Below are 15,737 nucleotides of genomic sequence, written 5' to 3'. Positions count from 1 at the left end.
TGGTGAAGTGTATTACTAATGGTGATTTATGAGACTGTGGTCCTAGCTCACTTAAGGTCATTGACTAGGTCCTCCCATGTAGATCTAGGCTAATTCTGGCCTTTCTCAGAATCATCCTTATCCCATGAAGCGAGCTCTTGCATGGAGCCCCAGACCAAGTAAGATTGACAGTCATCTTGTGATTCTTCTATTTTCAAATAATTGCTCCAACAGTTGTTCACTTCTCACCAAGCTGCTTGCCTATTGTTCTGTAGCTTATCCCAGCCTTGTGCAGGTCTACAATTTTGTCCCTCGTTTCCATAGACAGCTCTTTGGTCTTGACCATGGTGGAGAGGTTGGAGTGTGATTCATTGAGTGTGTGAACAAGTGTCTTTTATACAGGTAATGAGTCTAAACAGGTATAATAAATTAAAGTAATGAGTGCAGAGTAGGAACTTCTTAAAGAAAAAAATAACAGGACTGGGAGGGCCAGTATTCTTGCTGGTTGGTAGGTGATTAAATACTAAATTCATGCAATAAAATGCAAATTAATTATTTAAAAATCATACAATGGGATTTTCTGGATTTTTGGGGGGGTTCTATCTGTCACAGTTGAAGTGTACCTAAGATAAAGCTTGCAGACTTCTCCATTCTTTGTAGGCGGGAAAACGTGCAAAATCGGTAGATAGATAGACAGATGGATAGATAGATAAATAGATAGATAGATGGATGGATAGATAGAGAGAGACAGAGATAGATAGATAGTTAGAATCATAGATAGATAGATAAATAGATATAGATAGACAGATAGATAGATATATAGATAGATAGATAGAGGGATAGATAGATAGATAGAGGGATAGATAGATAGATAGATAGATAGAGAATTTAGATTGTGAGCGCCAGTAGGGTCAGTGATAATGATGTCTGTAAAGTGCTGTGGAATATGATAACACTATATGACTAAGCAAAATAAATATTACTCACTAATCTAAAATCTTCTTTCAGTCTTTCAGGATGTCCTATTGCTGCTGCAGAGAAATTAGCAAAAGCTCAAGAAAAACATCAAAGTTGCGATGCATCAAAATCTAGTCAAGCGTCGGATCGTGTTTTAAGGTAAGTAGACAGACAGCTAAATGGATAAATAAATAGAGGGATAGATAGATAGATGGATAGATAGATAGATAGATAGATAGAGGGATAAATAGACAGATGGATGGATAGACAGACGGACGGACAGACAGACAGATAGACAGACAGATAGATAAATAGATAGATAGATAGATAGATAGATAGATAGATAGATAGATAGATAGAGGGATAAATAGAGGGATAGATAGATGGACAGATAGATGGATAGATAGAGGGATAGATAGATAATGGGATAGATAGATAGATAGATAGATAGATAGATAGATAAATAGATAGATAGAGTGAGTGCTGGCCAAAAGTATTGGCACCCCTGCAATTCTGTCAGAGAATACTCAGTTTCTACTTGAAAATGATTGCAATCACAAATTCTTTGGTATTATTATCTTCATTTATTTGGCTTGCAATGAAAAAACACAAAAGAGAATGCAACAAAAATCAAATCACTGATCATTTCACACAAAACTCCAAAAATGGGCCTGACAAAAGTATTGGCACCCTTAGTTTAATACTTAAATGTACAACCTTTAGCCAAAATAACTGCGAACAACCGCGTCCGGTAACCATCAATGAGTTTCTTGCAATGCTCTCCTTGAATTTTAGACCATTCTTCTTTGGCAAACGGCTCCAGGTCCCTGAGATTTGAAGGGTGCCTTCTCCAAGCTGCCATTTTGCGATCTCTCCACAGGTGTTCTATGGGATTCAGGTCTGGACTCATTGCTGGCCACTTTAGTAGTCTCCAGTACTTTATCTCAAACCATTTTATTGTGCTTTTTGAAGTGTGTTTTGGGTCATTGTCCTGCTGGAAGACCCATGACCTCTGAGGGAGACCCAACTTTCTCACACTGGGCCCTACATTATGCTGCAAAATTTGTTGGTAGTCTTCAGACTTCATAATGCCATGCACACGGTCAAGCAGTCCAGTGCCAGAGGCAGCAAAGCAACCGCCAAATATCAGGGAACCTCTGCCATGTTTGACTGTAGGGACTGTGTTCTTTCTTTGAATGCCTCTTTTTATTCCTGTAAACTCTATTTTAATGGCTTTTCCCAAAAAGCTCTACTTTTGTCTCATCTAACCAGAGAACATTCTTCAAAACATTTTAGGCTTTCTCAGGTAAGTTTTGGCAAACTCCAGCCTGGCTTTTTTATGTCTCAGGGTAAGAAGTGGGGTCTTCCTGGGTATCCTACCATACAGTCCCTTTTCATTCAGACGCCGACGGATAGTACGGGATGACACTGTGGTACCCTTGGACTGCAGGGCAGCTTGAACTTGTTTGGATGTTAGTCGAGATTCTTTATCCACCATCCGCACAATCTTGAAATCTCTCGTCAATTTTTCTTTTGCTTCCACATCTAGGGAGGTTAGCCACAGTGCCATGGGCTTTAAACTTCTTGATGACACTGCGCACCGTAGACACAGGAACTTTCAGGTCTTTGGAGATGGACTTGTAGCCTTGAGATCGCTCATGCTTCCTCACAATTTGGATTCTCAAGTCCTCAGACAGTTCTTTGGTCTTCTTCCTTTTCTCCATGCTCAATGTGGTACACACAAGGACACAGGACAGAGGTTGAGTCAAGTTTAATCCATGTCAACTGGCTGCAAGTGTGATTTAGTTATTGCCAACACCTGTTAGGTGCCACAGGTAAGTTACAGGGGCTGTTAATTACACAAATTAGAGAAGCATCACATGATTTTTCAAACAGTGCCAATACTTTTGTCCATCCCCTTTTTATGTTTGGTGTGGAATTATATCCAATTTGGCTTTATGACATTTTTTTTATTTGTTTTCATTGAAGACAAATTAAATGAAGTTAATAATACCAAAGAATTTGTGACTGCAATCATTTTCAAGAAGAAACTGAGTATTATCTGACAGAATTGCAGGGGTGCCAATACTTTTGGCCAGCACTGTAGATGGATAGATAGATAGATAGATAGATAGAGGGATATATAGAGGGATAGATAGATAGATAGATAGATAGATAGATTTCCAAAACCCACTGGACACATCAATTACATTACAGGAAGTTGCAGAGAAAATCACTTCCATAAAATGTAAAAAATCTAGTGGTCTGGATGGAATCCCCCCAGAGATGTTGAAGTACAGCCCACCAGAAATTCAAGCTGCAATGGTTAAACTGTTCAACATTGTGCTGAGTGCTGGCTACTTTCCTCGTACCTGGAACCAAGGACTCATTACACCGATCCACAAGAGTGGGGACAGGTATGACCCTGCCAACTACAGAGGCATATGTGTCAGCAGTAACTTGGGAAAACTGTTCAACAGCATCCTAAACAAAAGGGTCATCAGTTTCCTTACCGAGCACAATGTCCTGAGCAAAAGCCAAGCAGGGTTTGTGCCAAACCACCGCACCACGGACCACATCTACACCCTGCACAGTCTCATTCAGAGCCACGTCCACAATACAAAGCATGGGAAGATATATGCCTGCTTTGTAGACTTTAAAAAGGCCTTTGACTCAGTGTGGCACCCGGGCTTGTTCTTGAAACTGCTGGAAAGCGGAATAGAAGGAAAGACCTACGATGTAATCAAAAGCTCCTACACCGAGAACCTCTGCAGCGTGAGTGTGAACGGTAGAAGAACGGCTCATTTCCAGCAGAGCCAAGGATTCAGACAGGGCTGCAGCCTAAGTCCAACGTTCTTCAATATTTACATCAATGAGCTGGCTACTGCTCTGGAATGTTCACCTGCTCCAGGTCTCATACTCCATGACGCCCAGGTGAAATTCTTGCTCTATGCAGATGACCTACTGCTGGTGTCACCAACCGAGGAAGGTCTTTAAGACAACCTACAAATCTTGGAGAAATACAGCTCCACATGGGCACTACCGATCAATCTAAAGAAAACCAACATCATGGTGTTCCAGAAGAGAAAAAGAAGATTTGACCAGTATTATCCATTTGTCCTAAACAACTGCACTCTTACAGGAACAGACAAATACACCTACTTGGGCCTGGAAATTCACCAGTCAGGGAGCCTCAAACAAGCCAGAGAGACCCTGAAAAAAAAGGCCTGCAAAACCTTTTCTGCGATCCGAAGGAAATTGTATCATCTGAAGCCACCAGTGAGGGTCTGGCTAAAAATCTTCGATTCCATCATCGCCCCAATCCTCCTGTACAGCAGCGAAATCTGGGGCCCTCACACTTACCCAGATTGGTTAAGGTGGGATTCCAGCCCAACAGAAATATTTCACCTGGAATTTTGTAAGCACCTTCTCCAGCTCCATCGAAGCACTTCCAACAGTGCCTGTCGAGTTGAGCTGGGCAGATTCCCTCTACACCTAGCAGCTCTGAAGAGGTCACTATCATTTCAGGCTCATCTACAGAGTAGCAATCCAAGCTCCCATCACCACAAAGCTCTGATATATATATATACGTGGTCCAGATGAACCAGGACCCCTGGCACAGCCCTCCCAAACCCAACTGGACAAAATAACTAATCACAGCAGCCTGACAAGAACCAGAATCAGGAAGATGGTAGACGAGGGCCAGGAGAGGTATGTCAATGACTGGAGGACCGACATCAACACCTCACAGAAACTGACCACATATCAGAGACTACAGAGAGACTACAGACTGGCCCCATATCTGGAAAAACTCCCAGATCCCAGAGACCGCAGGACCCTGAGCCGATATAGACTCAGTGCCCACAGTCTAGCCATCGAATCCGGCCGACACAAGCAGAGCTACAAGCCCAGGGAGGACAGACTGTGCCAACACTGTGACCTGGAGGCCCTGGAGGATGAAACCCACTTCCTGCTACACTGCACCAAGTACTCAGCAGTGAGGGACACTCACTTCAGGAGACTCTCCCATCTCTTCCCGGATTTCAGCTCCATGAAGGAGGAAGAGAAAATATATATCCTGCTGGGGGAAGAAGAGAGCGCAGTGGAGATAGCAGCGCGGTATGTGAGCGAATGTCATAGACTTCGAGAAAGAGAACTATGATAAGTCATGCACTTCTATAGCCCCCCCCATCCCAGATGTGGCCCCCCAATCGCCACCCTGGATATGCCCCATCCACCGTTACTACAGTCCCCACCCTGGATATGCCCCATCATAAGCCATGTACTTCCATAGCTCCCACCCTAGAAGTGCCCCCACAGTCCCCACCCTGGATGTGCCCCATCCATCCTTCCTACAGTACCCACCCGCCATCCCCACAGCCCCAGTCCCTTGTTGCTTCGTAACTGGAAAATCATCGTTTTAACTCTTATGCAAATAGGGCTTAAGTGCTCTGGAAGTGTAAAAGCACTTTCCAAGTCTCTGCCTCTTATCCCAACCTCGCCTTCCCTGACTAACAACTGATTAATTGTAATCAAGCCTATGAGCTGTCAGTTATGCAGATGAAGGTTGGGAACAGAGTCCTCACATTGCGCACCCTGTGCACTGTAAGGATTCTCCTGTGTCAGAGCTGGGAATGGCGGTCATGTGACCACAAGCATGCTATATGTATGCTCCCAGCCAGAACACAAATAGAGGGGCGCAGCCTTACTCAATACACTTGTATCGAGCGTGCCAGAAACAGTGTAGTCGGATTCTGGCTGGGAGTATCCATATCACTTTACTGCAGACTTATGGATTTAGAGTGGACAACCCCTTTAAGACATTTGAACAGGGGTGTCTTTATGGAGATAACTCCTTTAAGCCTATTTAACATACAATCATGAATCAATATTCCTGTGTAATTGTAATTTTTTTCAATGGTTCCCGAATCACAGCGAACAGTTGTATCTCATCAGATTCTCGGCTCGGGCAAGTCTCGCAGTTTCATGTGTACATACAATGTTTCTCAGTCTGTGCCAACTGTATATCATGCAGAAATGACTTCATTGGTATAAAATAGTGAATAACTCATTTCCCTTTTTTAGGCCTATGTGTTTTGTAAAGCAATTAGAAATTCCACAGTACGGTTACAGGAACAATGTATCAACGACCACACCTCGCTCCAACTTGGCCAAGGAACTGGAGAAATATTCAAAGACTACATTTGAATATAACAATTATGAAAACCATGCGTACGGAAAGAGGGCTATAGCTCCAAAGGTGCAGTCCAGGGATATATCTCCAAAAGGATATGATGGTAGGTGGCCTGAACGCTAAGCTGTACCATTGGTTTACTAGAGGCTTGTGTCTACATGATTGTTCTACAATACAATATCCTATTTCTGACCTACAAATTACTTACTCTATTGGTGATGCTTAAACAGCTTGCAGATCAGTGGTGGTCCTGGTGCTAATACCCCAACTGGTTGCTTAAAACACTTGCTCAGGAATCAGGAGTACTGAACTTCTGCCTCAGCATGGACACAGAGCTGTGTACGGGCTCAATAGAAAGTTTATGAGTCTGAGCCCTCATGGTTTGTAGGCTCATACTAGGGGTGTAACAACAATTGGTTTCACAGGTTCAATTGCACCTGGGTCCTGAAACCTAAGGGGCCCAAAAAGACCTATATGAAAAGATGAATACTATTAAAGACCAGTAATATTTGGTGCCCTATTGGAGCTTTTGCACTGGAGCCCATGAGCTTCAAGTTATACCTTTGGCTTATAGACTTTCTACTGAGCCTGTACACTGCCCTGTGTGCACATTCTGGCAAGAGCAATGCAGATTGTGCAATTGTTTTGAGCAATTTGTGGGGTTTTTTAGTATTTGGACTGTCACCAAACAACAGCCATGACCTAAGAAATTAAGTTTAGGTACTAAATAAAGAGAGAAAGAATCTATTCACAGGATCTATTTCATTGGTCACATCAGTAATCTTTGTCTGCGGGACAGAAATTTTGAGAACTACCTCGTGACTGCATCCATGACTCTTCTTTTCATTTGTTGACCTGACCTGATGCAACGTCGTGCCAAGCCAGCTAATTAAAAGAATGCCAGGAAGTAACAGACAGGTCTTAAGGGTGCTTTACACGCTGCAATATCGGTAACGATATATCGTCGGGGTCACGTCGGTAGTGACGCACATCCGGCGCCGTTACCGAAATCGCAGCGTGTGACACCAATGCTCGTTGACATGTCGCTCATTTCCTTAATATCGTTGCTGCTGCCGTTACGATGTTGATCGTCGTTCCTGCGGCATCACACATCGCTATGTGTGACACCGCAGGAGCGACAAACATCTCCTTACCTGCCTCCACCTGCCTCCACCGACAATGCGGCAGAAGGAAGGAGGTGGGTGGGATGTTGCGTCCCGCTCATCTCCGCCCCTCCACTTCTATTGGACGGCTGCTGCGTGACGTCGTTGTGACGCCGCACGAACCGCCCCCTTAGAATGGAGGCGGATCGCCGGCCAGAGCGACGTAGCAGGGCAGGTAAGTCCGTTTGACGGGGACTAATGAGGTTGTGTGCCACGGGCAGCGATTTGCCCGTGTCGTACAACCGACGGGGGCGGGTACGCTCGCTTGCGATCTCGCCAGTGAGATCGCAGCATGTAAAGTACTTTTTAGGCCTCCTGTCCAGAGGCCAGAGATTACTGACATGGCTGAAAGAGCAGGTACTGCGACTCTTTTCACACAAGCTCTAGTAAGTACTCTTTGAAGGCAGCCTCAACATTTCCAAAATGTAGTACTAAATTGTTTGCTGATAAATTGTGTAATACATCTTGATGCATACAGAATCCACATCCCCTATATAGACATACAGTTAAATGACAAAATTATGTCTGTTTACAGCCACCACTAGGGGGAGCTTACTGCATACTGTTTATATAAAGAAATTAACAATATTAAATATTCTTTAAGCTTCTAAAACCCCCCTGGTGGTGGCAGGGAGCAGATTGAATAATATTCTTAACCCCTTCACGCAGCGGACAATTTCAGTTTTTGCGCTTTTTCTTCCCTTATTCCAAGAGCCATAACTTTTTATTTTTCTGTTAAAATAGCCATGTGTGGGCTTGTTTATTGCAGAAAATTATTTTGGGGAATGACAGCAACCATTTTTCATATGATGTACAGGAAAGGGGGAAAAAAATCCAAGTATGGCTATATAGCGGAAAAAAGTGCAACTTGGCAATTTTTGGAATTGTTTATTTACAGTGTTCATTTTAAGTTACTAATAATCTCAAAATAAGATTTTCCAGTTACATTGATACCAAACATGAATAGTTTTTGTTTTATTTAAGTGGTGAAAACAAAATCAGATTTGTGCAGAAAAATAAAAAAAATATGCTTGTGGAGCCATTTTTAGAGAGCCGAAAAAGATTTCAAATTTTGGGAGATGTAGCTGTATATTTTTCATTATTTGAGCACTATATTTTGACATTATTTGGGCATTGTATATTGGAATTATTTTAGCACTGTATAGTGATGTGATACTGTGTCTTTGTTGTATGAATTTTGTATTTGTTGTCTGTATTGTGTGTTTAATGTGTGTATTGTGTGTCTGATGTCTGTACTTTGCATTTTTTGACTGAAGTGTGTATTTGCTGTATGCGTTTATTATATGTATTCGATGTGTTATTGTGAATTTATTGTCTGTATTGAGTTTTTTGTCTGTATTGTGTATTTGATGTCTATATTTTGTTTGTTGTGTATATTGAGTATTTGATGTCTGTATTGTGTATTTGAAGTCTGTATTGTGTATTTGTTGTATATATTGTTTATGTGATGTCTGTATTGGGTATTTGTTGTGTGTATTATGCATTTGATGTATGTATTGAATTTTTGGTGTTTGTATTGTGTATTTGATGTCTGTATTGTATATTTGTTGTGTGTCTTTTTTATTTGGTGCATGTATTGAGTTTTTGTTTTCTGCTTTGCGTATTTGATGTGTATTTTTTGTGTATTGTATATATGATGCTTGTATTGTGTTAATATGCTATGTATTGTGTATTTGCTGTTGAAATTGTATATGTGCTGTCTGTATTGTGTATTTGTCTGTATTGTGTATTTGTTGTGTGTATTGTGTTTTTTTATGTCTTTGTTGTGTATTTGTTTGGATCAGTGATGTTGAAAGCCAAACTGACGGCAATGTATTTTGCCATCAGAGACAGCCCAGGCAGAGAGGTTTCAATGGAAGTACCAAAGTAAGCATATTGCCCACTGCTGGCATTGGTAGCAGGACGTTGCACAACGAGGGGGTTTGTATTGACAACATACAACTCTTATTCAGTTTAGCTCCTTCATTACTGCGCTCCACATTACTGTGTGGAAGAAAGGCCTTGAAATCTTCTGCTGTATCATGTCAAGAAAACTTGATGGAGAATGGAAATAAAGAAATTTGATACAGTGCTGGAAGATGCACCCTTAGGTTGGAAGGCACTCAACAAGCTACTAGCGAAGAGCCACTGGTCGACCTGAGTATAATCAAGTCTCATGATGCGCCAGAATCAAAACCACAAGGATGTCTTGGTGCTGATATTGCATGGTCAAAAGCTGCAAATATATCATAAAGTTCTGAATTTGAAATGTGCACACCATGAATCAAGGCAAACTCGGCATAATCAAAGCTGAAATGGACAGAACAGGATTCGACTTACTCGGAATTAGCGAACCAAGATGAACTCAATCTAGACATTTCCAGTCAAACATTTGGTCTACTATTCTGACAATGATACCCAGAGAAGAAATGGTGTTGCTTTTATTTACAGCTGGAAATTGTCTGGCATTGTCCTGAAGTACAAAGCAGTGAGCGATAGAATCATCTCAATATGACTATGACTACAAGGAGCATCAATCCATGTCACAGTTATACAAGTCTATGCACCGATAACAAATGCCAAGAAATAGGACGTTGAACTATTTTACGATCAAGTTCAAGAAGAAATTAACAAGAGGCCGAAATAAAACTTACACATTATCATGAGAGACTTGAATGTAGAGTTGAGTGAGTACTTAACTATTCGTACTCTCTATACTCATAATCAGTACTGTCTAAAGGCGCCGTCACACGCGCCGATATGTCGTTTGTGCGTCACGGGCAATTTGTTGCCCGTGGTGCACAAAGTCGTTAACCCCCGTCACACGTACTTACCTCCCTATGACGTCGCTGTGGGCGGCGAACATCCTCTTCCTGAAAGGGGAGGGACGTTCGGCGTCACAGGGACATCACACAGCGGCCGCCCAATATAAGCGGAGGGGCGGAGATGAGCGGGACGTAACATCCCGCCCACCTTCTTCCTTCAGCATTGCTGGCGGCCGCAGGTAAGCTGCAGTTCGTCGTTCCCGAGGTGTCACACGTAGCGACGTGTGCTGCCTCGGGAACGATAAACAACTGGCGCACAGAAGGAGGAACGACATTTTGAAAATGAACAACGTGTCAACGAGCAACGATAAGGTGAGTATTTTTGCTCGATCACAGTCGTTCGGAGGTGTCACACGCTACGACATCTCTAACGATGTCGGATGTGCCTCACAAATTTCGTGACCCCGCCGACATATCGTTAGATATATCGTAGCGTGTGACGGGGCCTTAACACTCATGTATTTGTTCCGAATAGCATGTGCAATGCATATCAATGGGGAATACTCATACTGTAACGAGTAAGCCGAATTCCGCACTATTCGCTACTCGCACGAATAGTATGGCATTCGGGTTACTCGTTACTTTGCAAATTTTTCCCCATTGACTTGCATTGCACACACTTTTCGGAACAAATACGCAAGTATTAGACAGTATTTGTTATTAGTATAGTGAGTCGCCCACCACAGCGCTGCAGCGGTCGCCTTCGGGGCGCTGCGGGGACTTCTCTATAGGGACCCGCTTCTGGCCACAGGTATGTCAGGTTCACTTTCATAGGGGGGGTCATGACGCCATTCTTGGTATTGCGGTCAGGGTGATGGGGGACAGCCACTGCTGTTTAACGAGCATCTGGGGCTGATGGTATTTGCAGTATGGTGGTATTGCCTCCCAAGAGTGAGGCTGGCCCCAGGGGCTCAGGTGTAAGTGTGTAGAACCACAGGTCACAGAAGAACTCACACACAGTCCAGAAATGTCTGTCAGGGATTTTACTCACTTTCTGGTGGTAGAGTGAGACAATCCGGGCGATGCTATGATCAACTAGGTGGAACCAGGTATCCTTCAGGCTGATGTAGGGGTGACTGCTGACTCGCCTTCCTAGCACTTCTTGTTTCGGACAACCCCTGACTTAAAGTACCGTGGGATTCATCCAGGGAAGTCGCTGCTGCCTTTCTCCCCTTTCTGACCCATTTGCTGGCAGCGTGGACCAAGGATAAGATGGCTCCAGGCTCGATCCTCCTTATGGGCCCCCTCATTGCTGTTGATGCTTGGGCTCTGTGTTGGTTGGTGTGTGACTTGTTGTTCCCCACACCGGCAGGTTTAGTAAGTAGTTAAATTTGAGCCTACTTCGGGAACCTGTTTCCCCTGCGTGCCTAGTCCTCCAGAAGTCTCCGTACACGACCAGCTGGTTCCCTCAGTGTCCTCCAGACTAGCTGATTTTTCCAGTGTCTTTCTGTCCAACTTGTGGTGACTGTTCTCCCCCGCTAGCAGCCACTACACGTGCAGGGTCTGACTAGTATATCTGCTCACTTGCGTCTGCACTTCAGACTCGGCTGCTCCACTCCTACTCCTCTGACTGCCACTGCACACTCTCTAGCTTCCAGTCCCACTACCGCACCACTAGCTGAGACGCGAGGGCTACGCCCCCTCCTAGGTCTGCCCAGGGGTCCCCTCTAAGCTGTGTGTGTGTGTGTCCTGGTTACTATGTGTCTGTGTGCACACACCCTACTCAGCCTTTGGGATTACCTGTTTGCACTCACCCAGCGTGGGTGCAGTACTCAGTGGTGCCTGACCAGGTCAGGGGCGCCACAATAGCGAGTACTCGCTCAACTCTACTTGAATGCCAAACTGAGTCACAGCAAACATGGAATCATTGTTGGAAACTTTGGACTTGGTGAACAAAATCAGAGTAGAGGAAGATTCATTGACGTTTGTACAAGTCAACTGCTCATCATGAACACCTTCTTCCAAAATTATAAAGTAAGACTTTACACATGGATATCACCATAGAGGGCCTAAAAGATTCAGATTGACTACATATCTGTTCGACAAAGATAAAGGTCATTGATCATTACTGTGAAAACAAAGCCAAGAGCTGACTGTGGAACTGATCATGAACTTTTGAGAGCAAAGATTTGAGTAAAGTCGCCCAAAAGGACTAGAGAACAGGTTGTTTCCAACTTCGATTTGACCAACATACCTGAAGTATTTTGAAATGGTCTGCACAACCGATTTATATCTCTGGATATGGATGAAACAAAGACTGAGGCGGGCTTTGCACGCTGCGACATGGCAAGCCGATGCTGCGATGCCAAGCGCGATAGTCCCTGCCCCCGTCGCAGCTGCGATATCCTTGTGATAGCTGCCGTAGCGAACATTATCGCTCTGGCCGGCGACCCGCCTCCTTATTAAGGGGGCGGGTCATGCGGCGTCACAGCAACGTCACACGGCAGGCGGCCAATAGGAGCGGAGGGGCGGAGATGAGCGGGATGTAAACATCCCGCCCACCTCCTTCCTTCCGCATATCCTACGGAAGCCGCGGTGACGCCGGTAGGAGATGTTCCTCGCTCCTGCGACTTCACACACAGCGATGTGTGCTGCCGCAGTAGCGAGGAGCAACATCGGACCGTCGCATCAGCGTAATTATGGATTACGCCGATGCTGCACCGATGATACGATTACGACGCTTTTGCGCTCGTTAATCATATCATCGAACCTTTACACACTACGATGTCGCATACGATGCCGGAAGTACGTCATTTTCAATTTGACCCCACCGACATCGCACCTGCGATGTCGTAGTGTGCAAAGCCCGCCTGAGGCATTATGGACACATATAAAGACTACTAATACTGAAGAAGCTAGAAAGACAATAAACAATAGGCAGAATAGACCCAATAGCTATTTTAATAGAAGAAACCTTAAAGATCATCAAAGACAAATGGCAAAAGCAGAAGGTAAAGGGTACTTTACACGCTGCGATATTGGTACCGATATCGCTAGCGAGCATTCCCGCCCCCGTCGGTTGTGCTTCACTGGCAAATCGCTGCCCGTGGCGCACAACCTCGCTTACCCCCATCACATGGACTTACCTGCCCTGCGACATTGCTCTGGCCGGCGAACCGCCTCCTTTCTAAGGGGGCAGTCCGTGCGGCGTCACAGCGACGTCACACTGCAGCTGTCCAATAGCAGAGGAGGGGCAGAGATGAGCAGCTGGAACATGCCGTCCACCTCCTTCCTTCTGCATTGCCGGTGGACAAAGGTAAGGAGATGTTCGTCGCGCCTGCGGTGTCACACTTAGCGATGTGTGATGCCGCAGGAACGAGGAACAACATCGCTACTGACCAGACAACGATTTTTGGTAATTAAACGACCTCTCAGAGCAAACGATTTTTGCCTCTTTTGCGGTCGTTTAAGGTCGCTCCAGCCTGTCATACGCTGCGATGTCGCTATGACGCCGGATGTGCGTCACAAACACCGTGACCCCAACGATATATCTTTAGCGATGTCACAGCGTGTAAATAGCCCTTAAGAAGCAGGTTGCTGACAACATCAGTAAAAGACTAAAGACAACCATTCAAGCTGACAAAGAACTTTATTTCCAAAAGATGTGTAGAGAGATAAAAAAAAATGAGCATCTGAAGTACAAGAACAGAAAAGCATACCAAAAAAAATCAAAGAGATTCCACAAAAGTTTCAACGAAGAGGGGAATGTTGAAAGACGCCAATGGGAACAAACTGAGCCGGAACAGATCAAAGAAAGATAGAAAGAATACAAGGAGAACCTATAAAAGAATGACTTGGTGATATGGGAAGAAACAGAGATTGGAAATGATAGCCAACCAAACATCTTAAAAAACAAAGTCGCTGCTGCGATAAAGCTTCAGTCAAAAAACAAAGCACCAGGATGTGACAATATTCCAATAAAGTCTTCTGAAGTAGCAATGGATATAATCACAAGCCTGTGTCAACAGATATGGACAACTGGTAAATGGCACAAGGACTTGACCAGATCAGTATTTATTCCTATTTCGAAGAAGGGAGATGCTACCAACTGTGAAATCATTCATTGCGTTCATGCCTCATTGCATCAAAACTACTGAAGATCCTACAAAGACACTTAGGGGTACTTTGCACACTACGACATCGCAGCTGCGATGTCGGTGGGGTCAAATCGAAAGTGATTCAGAAAAGTCAGAGGAACAACAGATGTAATTGCTAACATAAGATATATAATGGAAAAGGTCAAAGAATATAACAAGGAGCTCTATTTTTGCTTCATCAACTACAGCAAGGCCCTTGACTGTATTGATGACCAGAAACTTTGGCATACCATGAAGGATATGTGTGTGTTAACCATCTGATCAGCCTCATCAGGAACCTTTACACCGACCAAGAAGCAGCAATTCGAACAGAAAAATGAGACATGGCATGGTTCCAAGTAAAGCGAGGCATCAGACAGGCAGCATCCTGTCACCCTTTTTGTTCAATTTATATGGGCAGCAGGGTGGCTCAGGGGTGCACTGGGGTCCTGGGTTCAAATCCCACCAAGGACAACATCTGCAAGGAGTTTTTATGTTCTCCCCATGTTTACGTGGGTTTCCTCCGGGTTCTCCAATTTTCTCCCACACTACAAAGACATACTGATAGGGAATTTAGATTGTGAGCCCCAATGGGGACAGTGTTGCTGATGTATGTAAAGCGCAGCGGAATATGTTAGCGCTATTTAAAAAAAAAAATGTTTGGCTGGACTTGCCAAAAAAGAAGGAATCAAAATTGCTGCATGAATCCTCAACATTCTTAAATACGCAGTGATACAACATTGATAGCAACAAGCAAAGATGGAATGAAAAACTTATCATGGATTGTCAGGATGGAAAGCTCAAACATGGGACTCCTACTCAATACAAAGAAGACAAAGATATTGTCTACTGCCAGGTACGACCGGGACACATTTGAGATGGATGGCAATGAACTGGAAGTTGTTAAGGACTTTAACTAGGGATGATTGAATACCTCAAATATTCGGCTTCGAGAATATCCGACGAATAGGCCGCCGCTATGCGAATATTCGATGCGCAATGTAAATCTATGGGAAGCCCGAGTAGTTCTCAATAGTTCTTATTCGGGTTTCTCATAGACTTACATCGAATATTCGCGAATAGTCGAATAGTGGCGACGTATTAGGCAAATATTCGCGAAGCTGAATATTTGAGGTATTCGATCATCCGTAACTTTAACCTACTCAGATCAATGATGACTCAAGATGCAGAGATGACACCAGAATTCAATAGGGATTAGCTAAGTGCCTGACAATGCATGGCTGACGACCCAATCACTGTCGTCCCAGAATCTTCCCAGGGGCCTTAAGAAATTAAGTAACCGGCCCTAGAGCCGGAGGTTTCCAAACCCTGCCCTAATGGAAGCAGATACCCAATCACATAATGCTCTATCCAAGACAGGGTAATAGGCAGTTCTGAAATGGCTGATAACAGGGAACAAAAATTTGCTTTCAACCACATAGCAAATGAGATTGAGATTCTAGATGTACTGTGTCCCTTTAAGTAATGTTTTTTCTTGGACTTTGTGTCATACACTTTGTCTGTTTTTGCATGTGAAAATGCA

The 15,737-nt window shown here is 44.0% G+C and overlaps 1 protein-coding gene across 10 annotated transcripts in view; it reads left to right on the top strand.

Moving 5' to 3' along the window:
- MYT1L (myelin transcription factor 1 like) overlaps positions 1–15,737 on the top strand; it is a 746,199-nt gene that overhangs the window by 617,888 nt on the left and 112,574 nt on the right. For all 10 annotated transcript variants that reach the window (XM_075341068.1, XM_075341066.1, XM_075341065.1 and 7 more), the window contains 2 exons: positions 988–1,095; positions 6,022–6,233. In XM_075341068.1, the coding sequence (XP_075197183.1) occupies positions 988–1,095; positions 6,022–6,233 (320 nt within the window). The remainder of the gene's footprint in view (positions 1–987; positions 1,096–6,021; positions 6,234–15,737) is intronic.

The sequence above is a fragment of the Anomaloglossus baeobatrachus genome, chromosome 3, assembly GCF_048569485.1.
Source record: "Anomaloglossus baeobatrachus isolate aAnoBae1 chromosome 3, aAnoBae1.hap1, whole genome shotgun sequence".
Lineage (NCBI taxonomy): Eukaryota > Metazoa > Chordata > Amphibia > Anura > Aromobatidae > Anomaloglossus > Anomaloglossus baeobatrachus.
The sequence above is the reverse complement of the archived record's forward strand: the minus strand, read 5'-3'. Positions and strand labels throughout refer to the sequence as shown.